General features: G+C 44.2%; 1 protein-coding gene across 2 annotated transcripts in view; it reads right to left on the minus strand.

Annotated features, from left to right (window-relative positions):
• Positions 1 to 17182, minus strand: part of DHX37 (DEAH-box helicase 37) — a 32901-nt gene that overhangs the window by 9478 nt on the left and 6241 nt on the right. Inside the window, exons 1-17 of one of the 2 annotated variants that reach the window (XM_039504946.1) lie at positions 16790 to 16984; positions 15786 to 15955; positions 14569 to 14681; positions 13921 to 14254; positions 12374 to 12522; positions 11577 to 11669; positions 10862 to 10958; positions 10048 to 10161; positions 7699 to 7800; positions 6360 to 6474; positions 5886 to 5981; positions 5255 to 5325; positions 4255 to 4399; positions 3850 to 3926; positions 2874 to 3106; positions 1744 to 1855; positions 593 to 699 (exon numbers count right to left, since the gene is read on the minus strand). In XM_039504946.1, the coding sequence (XP_039360880.1) occupies positions 593 to 699; positions 1744 to 1855; positions 2874 to 3106; positions 3850 to 3926; positions 4255 to 4399; positions 5255 to 5325; positions 5886 to 5981; positions 6360 to 6474; positions 7699 to 7800; positions 10048 to 10161; positions 10862 to 10958; positions 11577 to 11669; positions 12374 to 12522; positions 13921 to 14254; positions 14569 to 14681; positions 15786 to 15955; positions 16790 to 16892 (2231 nt within the window). In that variant the 5' untranslated portion in view covers positions 16893 to 16984. Of the gene's footprint in view, positions 1 to 592; positions 700 to 1743; positions 1856 to 2873; positions 3107 to 3849; positions 3927 to 4254; positions 4400 to 5254; positions 5326 to 5885; positions 5982 to 6359; positions 6475 to 7698; positions 7801 to 10047; positions 10162 to 10861; positions 10959 to 11576; positions 11670 to 12373; positions 12523 to 13920; positions 14255 to 14568; positions 14682 to 15785; positions 15956 to 16789; positions 16985 to 17182 lie in introns of those variants that run through there. The other variant, XM_039504947.1, reaches the window with a different exon arrangement.

A 17182-nucleotide genomic window follows, 5' to 3' on the forward strand; every position in this document is an offset into this window, starting at 1 on the left:
ACAGGGCACTTATTCCCGAGTAAGAGTGGCCACGCAGAAACTCGCGGCAAAACAACAAAAGGGGTGAATTAAAACTGACTGTTATTTTGCTGCAAGCATGTGGGGTAGCCAAGGGGAGCTATTGGGTCCCCTAGAATTTATTGGCACAGACACTACAAGGCCTGGAAAGGCCTCTGAACATTATTAACCAAGATTTCAGCGGTGCATGAAATGCTCCCCGCCTGCACAGTGCTTCAAGAGCTGTCTTGATTCAAGGTGCAGTAGAAATCCAAGGAAGGAGGAGCAAAACCCAAGCCACTAAAAAGTCTGAATCAGTCTCAGCTTGGCTAGTTTAAAACATCAGTTTATTACAGACTAGGAAGTGCAAAGGATTCTGGGAAGCAGCCCAGCTGACAAACCTGCTACAGCATTGATACCAAGGGGAGATTGTCAGAGAACTAGCACAGAAGGGAGACTGGCAAAGCTCCGTCTCACTATCACGTAAAAGATGATGTAGGAAAAACACCCCACTTGTAGCTGCTTCCAGCCACTGCTACAATCCTCAGTGAGTCATGGCAGTGAAAAAACTTGTGGGAGACCTCAGGCACCCTACCTTCCTGTCTTGGGTGGCTCCTTCAGGGCTCCAAGCGCTATCAGTAACTCTTCAGCAGCTGCAAGTGCCTCTGCTGGAGGTGGGGTTGGAAAAGGGAAGTTGATCACCTACAAACGCAGGAAGAAATGAATGTATAACTGACACTGAACAGTAAAGTTCGGCTGTCGTTCATCTGAGACAAGTCTTCTTTGGTTCCAAAAGCCAACAGAGGCAATATATTTAGGAGAACTCCCCAGCCCAGACAGACACCAGGAAGGGAGTGGCTAAAGCACGCGATTAGGAGTCAGGAATCTGGGGTTTTATTCTCAACTGTGACTGAATCAAAGTATGGCCTTAGACAAGCCGCATGAAGGCCTTTTCTGAAGTGCTGAGTACAGGGCTGGCTCCAGGTACCAGCGAAGGAAGCAGGTGCCTGAGGCGGCCAATAGAAAGGGGCGGCACTTCCGGGTCTTCAGCGGCAATTCGGCAGTGGGCCCTTCCCTCCCTCTCTTCCTCTTTGGCGGCAGCTCAAAGGTTTTTTTTTTTTTTTTTGCTTGGGGCGGCAAAAAAGCTGGAGCCAGCCCTGGCTAAGTACCCAGAACTCCCAATTGAAGGCAATGAGAGTCTGGGGGGACTCAGTAGCAGCCCTCTGAAAAGTAAGCCCTTAGCCTGTGTGTTTCAGAGCACCCCTCTGTAAAATGGAGAGATTGCCCCTCATAGGGAAGTTGAGAGGCTTAGAGGACACCTGTGAAGTTAACATACACGAACAATGGACACGTAGGCTTTATTGCTGCTTTTGTACGAACATAAGCACAGTTCTTTTAAGGAACAATCGATTTCATTATTTTCCTCGCCCCATTTTTGAAATCCCAGGTCTGTGCTTTGCTGGCTGTTTTCATGAGACTGTTAATGAAAAAGCACAGTGCATGCACAAGTGGAGATGAGGCTGTTAAGCCTATTGAGGAGGTCTGATGCAATGCATTGCAAGATCAGAGCCGAATGCAAACCAAGTCCTGGGACTACAACATAGCACTTCCCCTCCCCACATCTATGATACAAGACACAACGTATCCTCACACCAAACAGGCAGCGGAGCGGCAATTTATGCTTATGTCTGGCTCCCAGAAGACACTGAAAGAGTGCTAGAATGCAAAGCCAGCTTTTCGGCTCACCTTTTCAATGTTTAACGCTTTCATCTGTAGAATCAAGTCTTCCACAGGTCGCCTTGTAATTTCCGGAGGAGAAAATTTCTCAAAGTCACTGAAAACTGCAGATGAATAGAGCCTAACGAAAGAGCCGTGTTGGTTAGAGACAGATATGAAATCTGAACCCACAACATATACGTCACACAGATGAAAACAAAAGCAAATAAAGTTTCTTTTTGTTTTTAACATCGCTTTGGACTAAAAACAAGTGAATTTTTAAAGGTTTAATCTTCAGATTTTAAAGCATCTTAACCACATTTACATCTAAAATACCACACAAGAGAGATCAATTCATCTTCATGCATGAAGCATTAAGACAGCATCATTAAATGGGATCCTGATATAGAATGTGTTCACAGATATTTCTAAAATCACAGTGGTACAAATTAAGCCAGCACGAGCAAGCAGCTCAGTGTATCTGTCCTTCATCGCCCAGCATTTTCATCCACTAGATGAGGTCTCACAGTCTACATATCGCACTAGGTAGCTGTGGAAACAATCACCCTACATCTATTTCAGTTAAAACAAAACATAACAGAACGGCTGACTATGCTGTGGTAAAAGGTTACGCCAAGCTAGTGGGCTAGCTTAGCAGCTAATGCTCTGCAGTGCCCCACCAGTCATTCCGGTCTAGTTCCTCCCACTGAAGTCCCATTCCTTGAGCCAGAGGCAGCTAGCAATGCTGCAGTTTGGAAATCATGACTTCTCAAAACTCTAGCTGGCCCTAGAGTCCCATCCAGATCTCCTTTGTTGCAAAGACAGTGGTGAGACAAGGGATTTTCAGGAAGGCATCCAGGAGTTAATATCCTGCAATCCTTTCCCTCTTTGCTAACATTATCTTGGGGCTGTCTTTGGGCTGGGCAGTTCCATTTGGATCATTTTAACTGTTCTGTATTTGGGCTGTTTTACTAAATGATGCTTGAGAGAGGTGCATTCTAAACAAGTGAAGTGCATGAAACGAGACCCAGGGGAGCTGTCTGATACACAGTGGCAAGTGTTGGTATTTTCCTTTCGTTTGGCTACCCAAAAAACAGAGAATGGTTTTCAGACCCTGACCCCGCCTTTGCGAGAAGCCTACGGAGAGGGAATTGGCTAACCTGTAACAGTGCCCTGGCTCCGTGCGGCCAGCTCGTCCTGCCCGCTGGTTTGCAGATGCTTGAGACGTCCAGGTGACTCTGAAAGACGAAACCCCAGTAACTTTGTCATAGAAGCGTTTCTTGACTTTCCCGCAGTCAACCACGTATTTAATGCTGGGGATAGTGAGAGACGTCTCAGCCACGTTGGTTGCGACAACGCACAGTCTTGTTCCAAGAGGAGGAGGTCGGAACACCTGCAGCAAACACAGTTTGGCAGATGAACCGCGTTGCCCGTAAAGCAAGTTAGTGACGTCAACTCAGATAAGCTAGAATGGGAGTGGCCAACCTGAGCCTGAGAAGGAGCCAGAATTTACCAATGTACATTGCTAAAGAGCCACAGTAATACGTCATCAGCCCCCGCCATCAGCTTCTCCACCCCGCTCCCAGCACCTCCCACCCACCGGTAGTCCCACCGATCACCACCTCCCGCTCCCTCCCCATCAGCTGTTCTGCGGTGTGCAGGAGGCTCGGGAGGGGAGAGGAATGAGGGCATAGCAGGCTCAGGGGAGTGGGTGGGAAGGGGCGGAGTGGGGGCAGGGCCTGTGGCAGAGCCAGGGGTTGAGCAGTGAGCAACCCCCCGACACATTGGAAAGTTGGCGCCTGTAGCTCCAGCTCCGGAGTCGGTGTCTATACAAGGAGCCGCATATTAACTTCTGAACAGCCACATGTGGCTCCGGAGCCACAGGTTGGCCACCCTGAGCTAGAAAGACAGACGCGATCACAGTGAGCGCGGCCTCACATCATGTGTCCTGGTGGGTGAATTGAACACACAGGTCAGCAGAGGCCTGTTTTCTCCCCTACCCGAATCTCCCGCTGGTCTGCCCACTGCAGGCTATGTCAAGATGCTAATTTTAGCACACAAACCAAGAGCTGCTGCATACATTGTAAAGTCAGGTACTGAGAACAGTCACTTATTTCTGTGCAAAAAATCCTTTACCTTGGCTTGCTTTTCTGGTGCTAGTAAAGAGTAGAGTGGGAGCACGTAGAGTGGAAGGGAAGAATCAGACTTCTCGCCTGTAGAGAAACAAAATGGCATTCTGAAAAACATGGCAAGCAAACACTGGACGTTTCATTCCCAACAGCGTCCTGACAAACTAAACTTTTATTCACATTTCAACCTGAAAAGAGTCAGATTTTGTAAATCGCTTCTTTTAAAATTGCCATCAGAAACCCTGCAATGAGAAACCCCCGCTTTATAAATAATGGTTCACACTACACAGCCTAAAGTAGTCACACACCAGTTTAGAAACAAAGCAAACAGGACAGGTGCCCAGTAACAGCTTCACGTATTGATAAGTGAGGTTTGTTTTACATGTGTGGTTTTCATTTCAAAGTATCAAACCTTCCTCGAGTCCATCATCCCCCAAGTCTAGGTCAATGTCAGAGCCCACAGCATCCTCGTCATCATCCATTTCAGCTTCTCTGTCCTCATCGCCCTCGTCCACTGGCAAAACGGAGTAACTGTTCAGATCGATTTTGGGGAGTGGCTAGAAGCGAGAAAGAGGGGAACCATTAAAAGCCTTTCTAGATTTAATATTAGCAGTTGTGCAAATGGTCCTTAAAAGCTTTTAGAAGCGGGTAATAAAAGCAACTCTAGGGTCCCAATCCTGAACTTCCACTGATCTCAAGATGCATGGGGGATGGGGCCCTAAATGGTTTCATTCGTACTACACGGCAGGAACATTCAATCAGCATCCGTAACTGAGGGGAATCAGGAAAGACAAGCCGGTTAAATGTTTTTAAGGACATGTTGTGCAGAAATGATGTTTTGTACATCAGGTTCCTCGCTTCCCCACAACCCTCCTTCAGGCAATTTTACCCATCAGCATCTAAAATCAGAGAGCAATATTTTAATAATTTAATGATCTGTTGGCAATGAAGTTCACATCACTTATACGGTCAGCAGCCAAACACCAGTTTTCCTCACAAAGGAATCCTGAACCCACGAAGTCCAGAGTTCCTTCCACTGAAGTGCTAATTTATTAGTGCTTAATAGTGGAAATCCATCTCCCCTCCTTGTAGTGCCCAGGGGTGCATTCAAGCCTCTCCCTCAACCAACCACTTAATGCAGCAGTTACAAATCTAGAGCAAAGTGGGATGGAATTATTTACTTAAGGGACAGCCACACAATTGCAAGTTGCTTATAAATCAGACCAAAGTATTTTTTTAGTTTTTTAAATCTGTTTGAAAACATTCTGTTTTCCTGAGCTATACACAAACGAAAGCCAAAACTGAACTTCCTTTTCAGGTCAACAGGGGTAATCTAATCTAGATTCCTGCTCTTTTGCAACAATTATCCAATGATACGAGTGCCAGTTCCATTCAAGTTTAAAAGATATTACCATAGTTTTCTTCTGTCTGGATTTCTTAAATTTCCTGGTTTCTTCAACTGATTCTTCCTTCTCTTCACCTCCTATGAAGAAGCATGTAGGATTCTCAGAGTGCTGAAAGATGACTCTGCAGAGCAGAGCTTAACATTGTTCTAAAGAGCTCATCTTTCAAGATGTCAAAGCAAAAAATAGCTAGTGATCAAGTGGTTGAGAGGGCCTCGGGCATTTTTGTTTTGTTAAGGAATCACATCAGTGGCTGAGGGCTGGCAGATTGCTCTGAAGTGGTGCATTTTGAGGAGGACTCTGAAGCAGAGGATTAGCTTGCTGCAACAGGAGAGGATGTGAAAGTGATCTTCCATTTTAGGAAACAGCACCATTCCTTGCAAGCTCCTGTAATCAATGCAAGGCTGAAACAGTGGCAAAATGCAATGGACCCCAGGGGAGTTAAGGAGCGGGAAATCACACACAACACAGAAAGATCTGTTTTCTCAAAGCTGAAGCTGACTCATCAGGACATCTCTCAATAGGTCTTTCCCCCAAGTTTATTTCTGGAACACTCGTTGCTTAAAACCTTAAAAGTAAACTCGCATCTCCATACGATGTAACAGTTAAAAGTTAGCAGCCCTTTAGTCCCTGGAGTTACCTTCAGTTTTATTTTTCCGGAATGGAAAGGCTTTTCTTAGTCTTCTACAGAGCGAGTGTACTTCTGCTTGGCCGGTTAAGAACACCAAAATCCCTCCTGCAACAGAACAGGTCAGCTTAAATCAGAAGATAGGTCATTTCAAAAGGGAAATCACAGAACTAGCGCTCACTCTTCAGAGAGGACACTGTCAAATTTATCACAACTGTGGAACATAACACGTGACCCACTTCACTATTCCTTACTAATGTGAGAAATCATGCAGAATACCACAGCATATTGAAGTATAAGCTTATTCTCCAATAACATCCCTTGCAAAGAATAAAGTACAGGAGACAGTGCTGCTGGTTTTTATGGGTTTTGTTGTTGTTTTCTTAATAAAAATTTTTTAGTCCCTGAAACCACTTAGACCCTTCTGGCAAACATTTTAAGTGTAAAGAATTTGAGATGCTGAAGAGTTCTCTGCAGCAGTCTTACCTGCGGGTAACATTCGGTGGATTTTACAGACTTTTCTGAAACATTCCCCATTGTAGTCATCCACTGGCGTTCTCTTATTAAAATGAACAGTCACAGGGAATTGCCTTGCATCTACCTAGAAAGGAATCCAACAGGAAACGAGCCTCATTTTACGATTACAGCAGAAGCGGGTTTAACGTACTGTGGTTCAGGGGGAATCAGAAAGTTCATAAAAAGCCTTGACAATGTGCCCTTTCACACAGTTAAACAGATATTTCACCACACTCCACAGAACTGGCTTATGAATTAGTTTTAAAATAGCCCAGTTTCTTGTAAACCATTCTATTTCTTCTCTGTATTTAAGCTCATTTTTACTGTTTTGACCCTCTGAAAATGAGTGCAGCAAATCATCCTAAAAAAAATAAAGAGAATGAGAATACATGGGAGGTAACCCAGTCCAGCATTGCTTTGGTAAGTGTTCTATCTGAAGCCCCAGTGTCTAACATATTGTTAGTTTGAGACCCTGAAGACAGGAAGCTCACTACAACCAATTTGTTTGGCTTTTGCCCTAGGGTATAACAGTATTTTTCATACTACAAAGACCTTTCCAATGATACTTTACGTTCAATCAACCAGAATTACCACTTTGAATGGAGACCTCTCTTTCCAGTATAAAACTTTCTATAAATCAAGGGCTTAAGATTCCTTATATCTAGCTTGCTACCCACAGAAAACTAGCTGTAACATTTAGTGCAACGAACAGAAAAATTGCAAGCATCTTGCACTCCTACTAAACACAAACGGGACTAAATTAACATTAAAGAGACTTCAAAGTAAGAATGAAGGTGCTAATCTGACCTCACGGTGCCTTTCACCTTCTGTGCATTGGCAATATCAGCACAGCTCTGAATACTGTGTTAAGTGCTTCAGCAGAGCCAACATTTTGTAGGCTACCAAAAATAGCAGCCATTTCTCCAGCCCTGATGACAAGTCAGTAGAATCAGAGACTCAGGAGAGCTACTTAGAATCCAAAAGACTTTAAAAAAATTATTGTCAAAATTTGAGCGATTCCACTCTATGAAAAGTAGAACTCCACTTGGATCATTTTCTAAACTGTAACCGTCAGTGTTTTGAGACCACTTTCTTCAGTGGGAGCTGGAATTCTTAGCAAGAGAAGCCATAAAATACATAGTTCAAAACAAATTACAAGCAGGACAATTGCCTGCAGCGCCACTGCTGAAATGACTGCAATGCTGGCTGAGAGGACTGTAAATAACAGGCAGCAAAAGGAAAAATGCCTCTGTAAGCATCCAGATTTATAAAGGAAACCAGAGTCAGACCCCACTAGGATGAACGTTACCTGTATAGCAGGAGGAACAGCAGGAAAGAGTTTCTTGTTATCAGTGAAGTCTTCAACACGAAGGGTGGCAGACATAATGATTAGCTTCATAGGCTGCCCTTTCTGTGGAAATGCAAATATGCAGCGTTACGCTGCAGTCTGGCCACTTGTAATCAGTTATGTAGCACTACACACATGCATGTGCGCTGCTGTAACAGATACCAAATATAAGCCTCTGCCCCAAAGCCCTCACAGTCTGAAGGCACGAAGTGCAATATAAGGCCACAGGACAGTACAGAGAGAAGGCCAAATACTGCGGTTCTTAGACAGACAAAAATCCTATTGGCAACCCTGACTCTGCCACAGACTCACCAAGAGGCCAGCCTTAGGCAAGGCACTGAACCTCCCGCTGCATGTCTGCACAGGTACAATAAAAACAAACACCTAGGAATTGTCATGCTCAATTAGCCAAGTGGTCCACTTACTCCAGCAACCCTGTTTCCAACAGTGGCCAGTACCGGATATTTCAAGGTACATAAGAAGGCCATACTGGGTCAGATCAAAGGTCCATTTAGCCTAGCATCCCGTCTTCTGACAGTGGCCAAAGCCAGCTGCCCCAGCGGGAATGAACAGAACAGGGAATCATCCAGTGATCCATCCGGTCGCCCATTCCCAGCTTCTGGCAAACAAAAGCTAGGGAAACCATCCGTCCCCATCCTGGCTAATAGCCATTGATGGACCTATCCTCCATGAACGTATCTAGTGCTTTTTTGAACCCTGTAATAGTCTTGGCCTTCACAACATCCTCTGGCAACGAGTTCCACAGGCTGACTGCGCATTATGTGAAAAAATACTTCCTTTCGTTTGTTTTAAACCTGCTGCCTATTAATTTCATTTGGTGACCCCTAGTTCTTGTGTTATGAGAAGGAGTAAATAACACTTCCTTGTTTACTTTCTCCACACCAGTCATGATTTTATAGACCTCTGTCATATCCTCCCTTAGTTGTCTCTTTTCCAAGATGAAAAGTCCCAGTTTTATTAATCTCTCCTCATATGGCAGCCGTTCCATACTCCTAATCATTTTCGTTTCCCTTTTCTGAACCTTTTCCACTATGTCTTTTTTGAGATGGGGCGACCACATCTGCACACAGTATTCAAGATATGGGCGTACCATGGATTTATATAGAGGCAATATGATATTTTCAGTCTTATTATCAATCCCTTTCCTAATGATTCCCAACATTGTTAGCCTTTTTGACTGCCGCTGCACACTGAGTAGATTTTTTCAGAGAACTATCCACGACTCCAAGATCTCTTTCTTGAGCGGTAACAGCTAATGTAGACCCCATCATTTTATATATATAGTTGGGATTGTTTTCCAATGTGCATTACTTTGCATTTATCAGCACTGAATTTCATCTGACATTTTGTTGCCCAGTCACCCAGTTTCGTGAGATCCTTTTGTAGCCCTTTGCAGTCTGCTTGGGACTTAACTATCTTGAGTAATTTTGTATCATTTGCAAATTTTGCCACCTCACTGTTTACCCCTTTTTCCAGATCATTTATGAATAGGTTGAATAAGACTGGTCCCAGTACAGATCCCTGGGGAACACCACTATCCATTCTGAAAATTGACCATTTATACCTACCCTTTGTTTCCTATTTTTTAACCAGTAACCAATCCATGAGAGGACCTTCCCTCTTATCCCATGACCGCTTACTTTGCTTAAGAGTCTTTGGTGAGGGACCTTATCAAAGGCTTTCTGAAAATCTAAGTGCACTATATCCACTGGATCCCCCTTGTCCACATGCTTGTTGACCCCCTCAAAGTATTCTAGTATATTAGTGAGGCATCATTTTCCTTTACAAAAACCATGGTGTACGGTAGGTGTAAGATTCTTGTAGGGGAAGTCTTTTCCTAATCGTTGTCTTATACCTTGAAGGATGAGGGTTTACATCCAAATGTAATGGTGAATGTCCTCACTTTCTGACTAAATGTCTAATTTTAAATCCCCCTCAGTTCTTGGACTTGATGTCTTGTGGCAGTGAGTTATGCAGGTTAAATGGGTATTGTGTAATAATTTGTTTCCTTTTTATCAGTGTTGAAGTGTTTTACCTGTCAGTTTCATGGAACATCCCCCCAGTTCTTGTGATATAAGAAAAGACAAAAGGGGGTTCTTATCTACTTTTTCTTTGCTAATTCTTTATTTAATCTACCTTCCTAATATTAATTTTTATTCATCTCGTCTCCAAGCAGAGGAGTCTTAATTTTTCCACTCTCTCCTTTCCATGCATTTAATCATTTCTGTTACCCATTTTTGACCCATATCTGCTCCCGCTAAGAAGCACAACCACCTCTGCTTTTCTTACCTTTCCACGAAGGGGCACGATGCGAGATAGGAGGCCAATCAGGATATCGGTGTACACACTTCTTTCATGGGCCTCATCAATAATGATCACTTTGTACTTCAAAAGCAAGAAGTCCTAGAAATAAAGAGGGAAGCTGAGTCATCTCATCACATCAAGTCAAACCTCAACCGGGTCTCTCTCTACGTTAAGGTTAGGTTAGTCATTACTTTGAATCTATCTAGGTTTATATGACCCTCCCATTACTGTCCTATCTGAGCACATCACAATCTTTTGGGTACTGAAATGGATGGTCATAAAATTGGATGTGCCTCATGGGGGTAGAGGGATGGCTGGTGGTCCAAATTAGGGATCATTTGTCCTCCTAACACCTCTGTGAGGTAGGAAAGTGTTATTATCCCCATTTTACAGATGGGAAATGAAGGCACAGTCTTAGTCTAGCCATAGTTCACAGTCAAGTGACTTGCCCAAGATTACATAGGAAGTAAGTGGCAGAACAGGGGCTTGAACCCAGGTTTCCTCAAGATGTAAACTGGTGCCCTAATCCCTGGACCATTCTCAGTCTGGAGAATGTGATGAAGAAATCCCAACACCTATTCCTATGAAGGTCAATACAGCAGCTGAAACAAGAATTGTACCTCCAACAAGCATAAAAAGAATAATCATAGACACTTAGTCGCCAAAAATACAACTGCTGAAAGAGGTTTTGTTTTAGAAAGGAACGCTTGCACTCATGGCAAGTCCTAGCAGGAATGCATGGAATTTCTCTAGAGACATTAAATGCCTTCTGTTTTTTCATTGCAGAAGGTAAATTTACCTTCTGAATTTCTTTCAGTAGCACACCATCCGTCATGAACTTAATTTTGGTTTCATCTGTAACGTTTCCTTCATAACGTATTTGATATGAAACTACCCTGTGGAGAAAATACATCAGCATTGCACAAACAAAGCCACACACTTAAAGCATTATAGACCAAGTGTAAAAAGCTGGGAAAGGAAGGCAAGTCAGAGCTCAGGTTAGAATCCTGTCTTCAGCCCAATTCAGCTATGACTTGGTACCACAGCATAAGGTGCATGGAAGATCACAGATTGCCTAAGTCTCCACTTCCCAGACTCCAGCACATGCAGAATTCTACTGCCCTATACAGGAACCTTTCCTTCTAAGAAAGCAGGATACGGAATAGCTTTATTTTCAACTAGCCCATTGTTATGGCACACCTGCTCTCCCCTACACACAGCACAGCCACGTCTCCTTCCCCACCTCCTCAACAATCCACTGACTCTCCAACGGGAACCATGAGGGCTTGTTAAGACCAAGACCACCATCGGTTTTTCTAGGGAGCAACAAAGCTGAGTTCATTGAAAACTTCCTACGGTTCCTCTCTGGAAAGGCCAGAACAGGCTGCAGCTAATCCGACCCCAAGATAACATCCCTCCAACCTCTCCCACGCAGCAGAAGATTTATACTAAGAGGGGGCTAGGTTCTGTTGCTTTTGACTTTTCTGGTTAGCCCCATATCTTTTGGCCCTTACCTGCGTGAAATATTCATTTCCTTAGCGACCCGATGAGACATAGACACTGCGGCTACACGCCGAGGCTCTGTGATTCCAATGATGCCATCGGAACTAAGATAGAGGAGAAAAGCTTTTTACAGACAAACCTAAGAAAGAGGAATTCCTCCAAGTGGGTTTTGGGCTTGTCTTAGCACACATGCAGGTTCTCCCTTATTGTTGGGAGGACCAGGTAACCCCTACCAAACTGGGTCCTTTGGGGAAGAAGCCTGGGCTGGAGAGAGAATACTGCAGAAGCAGAATGTTTATGGCGACTGAATGAGACTGAGCTGCGGAAGGCAGGCAGCATTTAACCTGCGCTGCCTAAACTTGTAAAAGTGATGGTAGCACCGAACAAGCTGCAGATCGTTTTTCACCATAGAGAATGGTGTTTATTTAAATTTTGCAAGGAACATGCGGAGTGTCTTGGAGAGATGAACCCACCAGCTTTCCCCCTTAGCTAACCTACCTTCACAGTTCGTGACAAGTACTACAGCCCTACCGTGAAAAATAAAACTGTGATGTTTAAAACAAGGTAGCAGTTTAAAAGCTCGAAAATAAATAATCTTGAGAGATTTTTGTGCAAACTAAGGACTGCCCACAGATTTTTCTCCTTCAAGTTCATTTCACCTCCATCTGATGTAGGCACTATTGCTGCTCATAGAGGTAACAGCACTAACACAGGAGTCTTAAGCAGAGACAACATTCCAAAACCAGAAAGGGATGGAACATATATATATGTTCTCGTCAATTTCCAGTATAAAAGAACAGAATCCTACCTGGCATAGCCCGCTTCATACAGAAACTGAGGCACTTGAGTGGTTTTACCACTCCCGGTTTCTCCGCATATGATGACAACAGGATTCTCATTAATAGCTTCCATGATAACTTGTTCTTCAGCGAGGATAGGAAGCTTTAGTCTCGCTTCCTATTGAAAACAAAACAGAAACTTTATTTTCAGTTTGTGTGTCTTGATCCCTCTTTCTGCTTGGCTTTTTAATGGGTCAAGCTCAGTAAAAAAAAAGCTGTATGAAAAGTCTAAAAGATTCACCCCATCATGGATTTTCCACTCCAAAAGTCATGAGTGATACTTACACATACAGTCCTGAACCCACAGGAGCAGAAGCGGCTATAGACCCCCTCATATCTAGGCTATTTTGGTAACACACTGCCATCCTCATGCCTTGAAAAGTTATAAAATGTAGGGTAAAACACTGCCAGGCCAACCAAGAACTAGGATCAGCAAAATATTTCTTCCTGACTTCTCAAAACGTAGCTGGTTACTCAAGCATGAAACTAAACCAGTGCTCTGATTTATTAAATTCCATTTGGTCATCTAAGATTCACTTGAGTTTAACAACATTTCAAATGGAAACTCATTCCATAACTCACTATCATATCTGCTCAGTGGTAAGTGGACTCTTTCAAATTTCTGCAGAATTAAATCTATCTGAAACTACATTTATCATAATGGAGAATAAAACCCAGTTTAACAATTAAGATTTTCAGTACATTACACCAAAGGGTTTAAGATCTCAGATCATTAATAAGTTAATAGCTGCCTCAGAAGGATTCTCCAGATCCGCTGGCCAGACACCATCAGTAACATCCACCTCTTGGAGAGGACCCATCAACTCCCAGCAGAGGAAGAAATTAGAAGGAGAAGGTGGGGCTGGATAGGACATACACTACGCAAGCAGCCAACCAACATCACCAGACAGGCACTGCAGTGGAACCCCCAAGGCAAGCGGAAAAGAGGCCGCCCAAGAAATACCTGGCGACGCGACCTTCAGGTTGATAGCAAAAAAATGGGCTATACCTGGAACCAGCTAGAGCGAATGGCCCAGGATAGAAGACTATGGAGATCTGTTGTTGGCGGCCCATACCCCGGTTGGGGTGACGGGCATGAATGAATGATGATATTTAGAATGACTTGCATCTGAAGAAGTGGGTATTCACCCACGAAAGCTCATGCTGCAGAACGTCTGTTAGTCTATAAGGTGCCACAGGATTCTTTGTTATATTTAGAATGAGTGACAAATACATATGTTTTGAAACAAAAAGTAGTTTCCTTCTTTATTCACTTGACAAGCTCTTTGAAATTTGAAAGCTGTGTGTCTAACCAGCAACCGCTGGTATCAGTAACACTTAAAGCAATGCTGGGAATGCACTCTGCATTGTTTGCAGTGCTATCAATGTTACTGACTGATGTAGGTGAATCCCACAAGTCTCCACTTAAGTATTTGCCAAGAATTAGTCTAATGACGAGTGTCACTCCAACTCCTTGAAGAACGTTTATTGTGATTAATTACTAACAAAGACTGACCTGTATCTCAGGTGACCTGTCCACTGGGATGAAAACTGCAGGCTTGGAAGATGGCTTATGACAAACTTTTTGAAGAGCTGGCGTGCTAGGAAGAGCCTGATCACTATTCAGTGGCTTCTTAATGCATTCTTCCACCTTTCCAAAGTTAAAGCTGTCAGTGACTGTCTTTTCAATTGCTTCTTTATGCTCTTCCTCTTCATCCTCATCAGAACTATCAGAGGATTCAGTCTTCTTCTCAGTCTCCAGTTCCATATCTAGTCTGCGCCTTTTTTTATTTGCACCACTGATGCTACTAATCTTCTCCGGACACGTGGTGCCTGCTTCTTGTACTGTCCTAAAACAGAATATTTACACGTTATGGGCATTTTCCCCCAATATAGCTAGCGTTTTCACACTTCAGATCCCTGCCCCCCAAAAAGGAAACCATCTCAAAGAACATGAGGCTGTAATAAGTCTCATTTTCTTTCTACCTCACCATAACTACCAAACTATTTTTACTTTAAATAATTTACAAATCTATCAAGTAATATTTATAGTAACTTAGGCGAAGAAGCCATTTAAAGCAAAAAAGGAATCTATGTGCAACACAGAGACTGAGAAAGCAATAATATGCCTGAGTTACAACAGCAGCAATAGATGGAAGTTTACCGTTTGGTCTGGTACATGCGTTCTCCAATACCCAACTTGGAAGTGGTGTACAGAAGTTTCATTTCAACCTCAGAAGCCTGGACCTCATTTAACTTCCTTAGCAATTCAGCTCGCTACAGAAAAAAAAATATAATCTCTGTTAGAACTGCTGTACCAGCAAAATAGATTCACTTCAAGTTCCATCTTACTCAGCTACCAAGTCAACTGCAGTTTAGCTTGAGTAAGGACAAGGGGACAGAGCCATATTATATTTGCATGCTGGGGAAAACCATGATAAGTTAGAGAGACACACTATTGAAGTGTTGCTAGTGACCCCATGAGTAAGGCTGGTCAAGGATCATCATCCTATATACCTGCCCCTGGAAATTTCCACTACTTGCATCCGACGAAGTGGGTATTCACCCACGAAAGCTCATGCTGCAAAACGTCTGTCTATAAGGTGCCACAGGATTCTTTGCTGCTTTTACAGATCCAGATTAACACGGCTACCTCTCTGATACTTGACATCATCCTATTTATTTCTCTACATTTTAATTGATGGAATTTTGTCTCATTTTGGTATAATAGGGGTATTGGAGCCTTTCATTTTTCTATTCATCTTGAAAAAGGTAACGTATGCCCAATGCTTTTTGTTTATAAATAATGTTTTTCACCTTCAAAATACTTTGTAAATATTAGCCAATCCTCATAATAATACTTCTAAGAATCATCCCTACTTAGATGCTCAAAGTGGTTAAGTGACTCGCCCAAAGCAGGACTAGACCTCAGAAGTCCAAGGCTCCCAGATCTACACTCCTGCTTTCTCACTGCATTCTGATGTCAGTGGTAGGACTCTACTCAAACTTTGTCCATAGCTGCACACTGTACCAACAGTCCCCGGGTAGCTGTATACTTTTACCAAAAAAAGCAGCAGTTAAATAGTGAACGCTATTCCAATTTAAACTGGCAGCAGGCTTCAGTGTCAACCTCCCACTGAAATGCAGGTGGCAGTCTACACAGTTCTTGACACTGCACTGGGTCACAATAAGGTGTCTAGACACATATCTGCTCCCCCAAGCTGGTGATAGGCAGATGCTATAAAATGATTCTAAGGATAAAAACCTTGTTCATATTCCCAGGGAAGCCACTCTGGGATCCTATTCACAACAGCCCTGTTTAAACAGTTTTCTTTAACACTAAACAGCTGGGCAGAGCCTTATGACCGAGGTGCAACCTACCTGATTTTTCTTCTCTTTCTGCTCTAAAACTTTCTGCAATATTTTCCTCTGTTTTTTGCTCAGGGGCTTCTTCTCTCGTTGTGTGTCACAAGCTACTTTTTTCGTCTTTGTCTTTTTCCCTGGCAGGACCAGGGCATTACTTCCATCCACTCCTTTCAGCTTTGCCTCATCTGAAAGTGTCGGTTATGGTCAGTCACAGGCCTCAGATAGCTTATTTTTAACAGGCTTATTGCAAAGCTCGCTGCTTTTAAATAAAATGGCAATAGCAACAATTACATTATTGACAAAGCCAATAGGATGGCTGTGCAGGGAAACAATGCTCCTCTCCTTACGGTTGCTTTCATGATAAAAATCCATCTTTTCTTGTTATTGAGTAATACCACTGTGAAAAAGGCTGTTTTCATAATCAAAATATTGTACCAAATAATCCTCCCTTGGGAAGTGAGCACTACCCCTATTTTCATAATGAAGAAAGGGGTACACACAAACTAGGTGACTTGTCCAAGCCCACACACCAAGTTAGCAGCACTCAAAAGCTCCACCACGTGGGTCTAAAACCGACCTTGTCTTTGGTCTCAACTTATTGTCACCTCTTGTTGCTGCTAAAGAGTAAGTAACCCTGGATTTATTGATAGGCTTGTATCTGAGATCAGGGCAGGTACAGCACAAGCAAATGCAGTGCAAGTTTCCCCACACTGTCAGTGACAAGGTACCTCAAAACCATGACAGCTGAAGGTGAGGGTCAATTCAACCTCCCAACCAGTTCATTTTCTTCCAAAAGCGAGACATTAGGGCTCCGCAGGAGTGACTCAGTGTGCAAAGGGGTCACCCATTCAGGAAGGAGACTGAGTGTACAAGGAGGTGTGAGCGTGCAAGGGGCACCCACTCAGGAAGGGGTGAGTGTGCAAAGGAGTTACCTATCCGGGAGGGGGTGAGTGTGCAGGGGGGCGCCCATTCCGGCCCCTCTCCCCCCCCCCGGGGCGGTCATACGGCGCCGGACTCACCCCCCAGCTCCAGCTGCACAGGCTCCGAGGCGGGCGGCGGCTGCCCCCCGGCGCCCCCCGGCAGCCGCGCCTTCCAGTTGTGCCTCTTGCGAGCTCTGCCCATGGCGGGGGCGGGCGGGCGGCACCAGGAGCAGGGACCCTGCCCGAGACAGGGAAAGGGGCCGCCGGTCGGGCTGGCACCCACGTGCGGCACCAGAAACAAACACTTCCGGGGTCGCAGCCCCAGATCGCGCGAGAGCTGCAGGGTCAGGTGGGCGGGCGCGAGAGGAAGGCGGGAGGGGCGGGGCGTGGATGGAGTGACACAGAGCAGGGGAGGGATGGAGGAGGGCGGTGGGCGAAGGGGCAGAGGAAAGGCTGCAATGCAGAGCCCGGCTTTCCTCTCCTGTGTGTGTG

The sequence above is a fragment of the Mauremys reevesii genome, linkage group 18 (assembly GCF_016161935.1).
Source record: "Mauremys reevesii isolate NIE-2019 linkage group 18, ASM1616193v1, whole genome shotgun sequence".
Taxonomy (NCBI): Eukaryota; Metazoa; Chordata; order Testudines; family Geoemydidae; genus Mauremys; species Mauremys reevesii.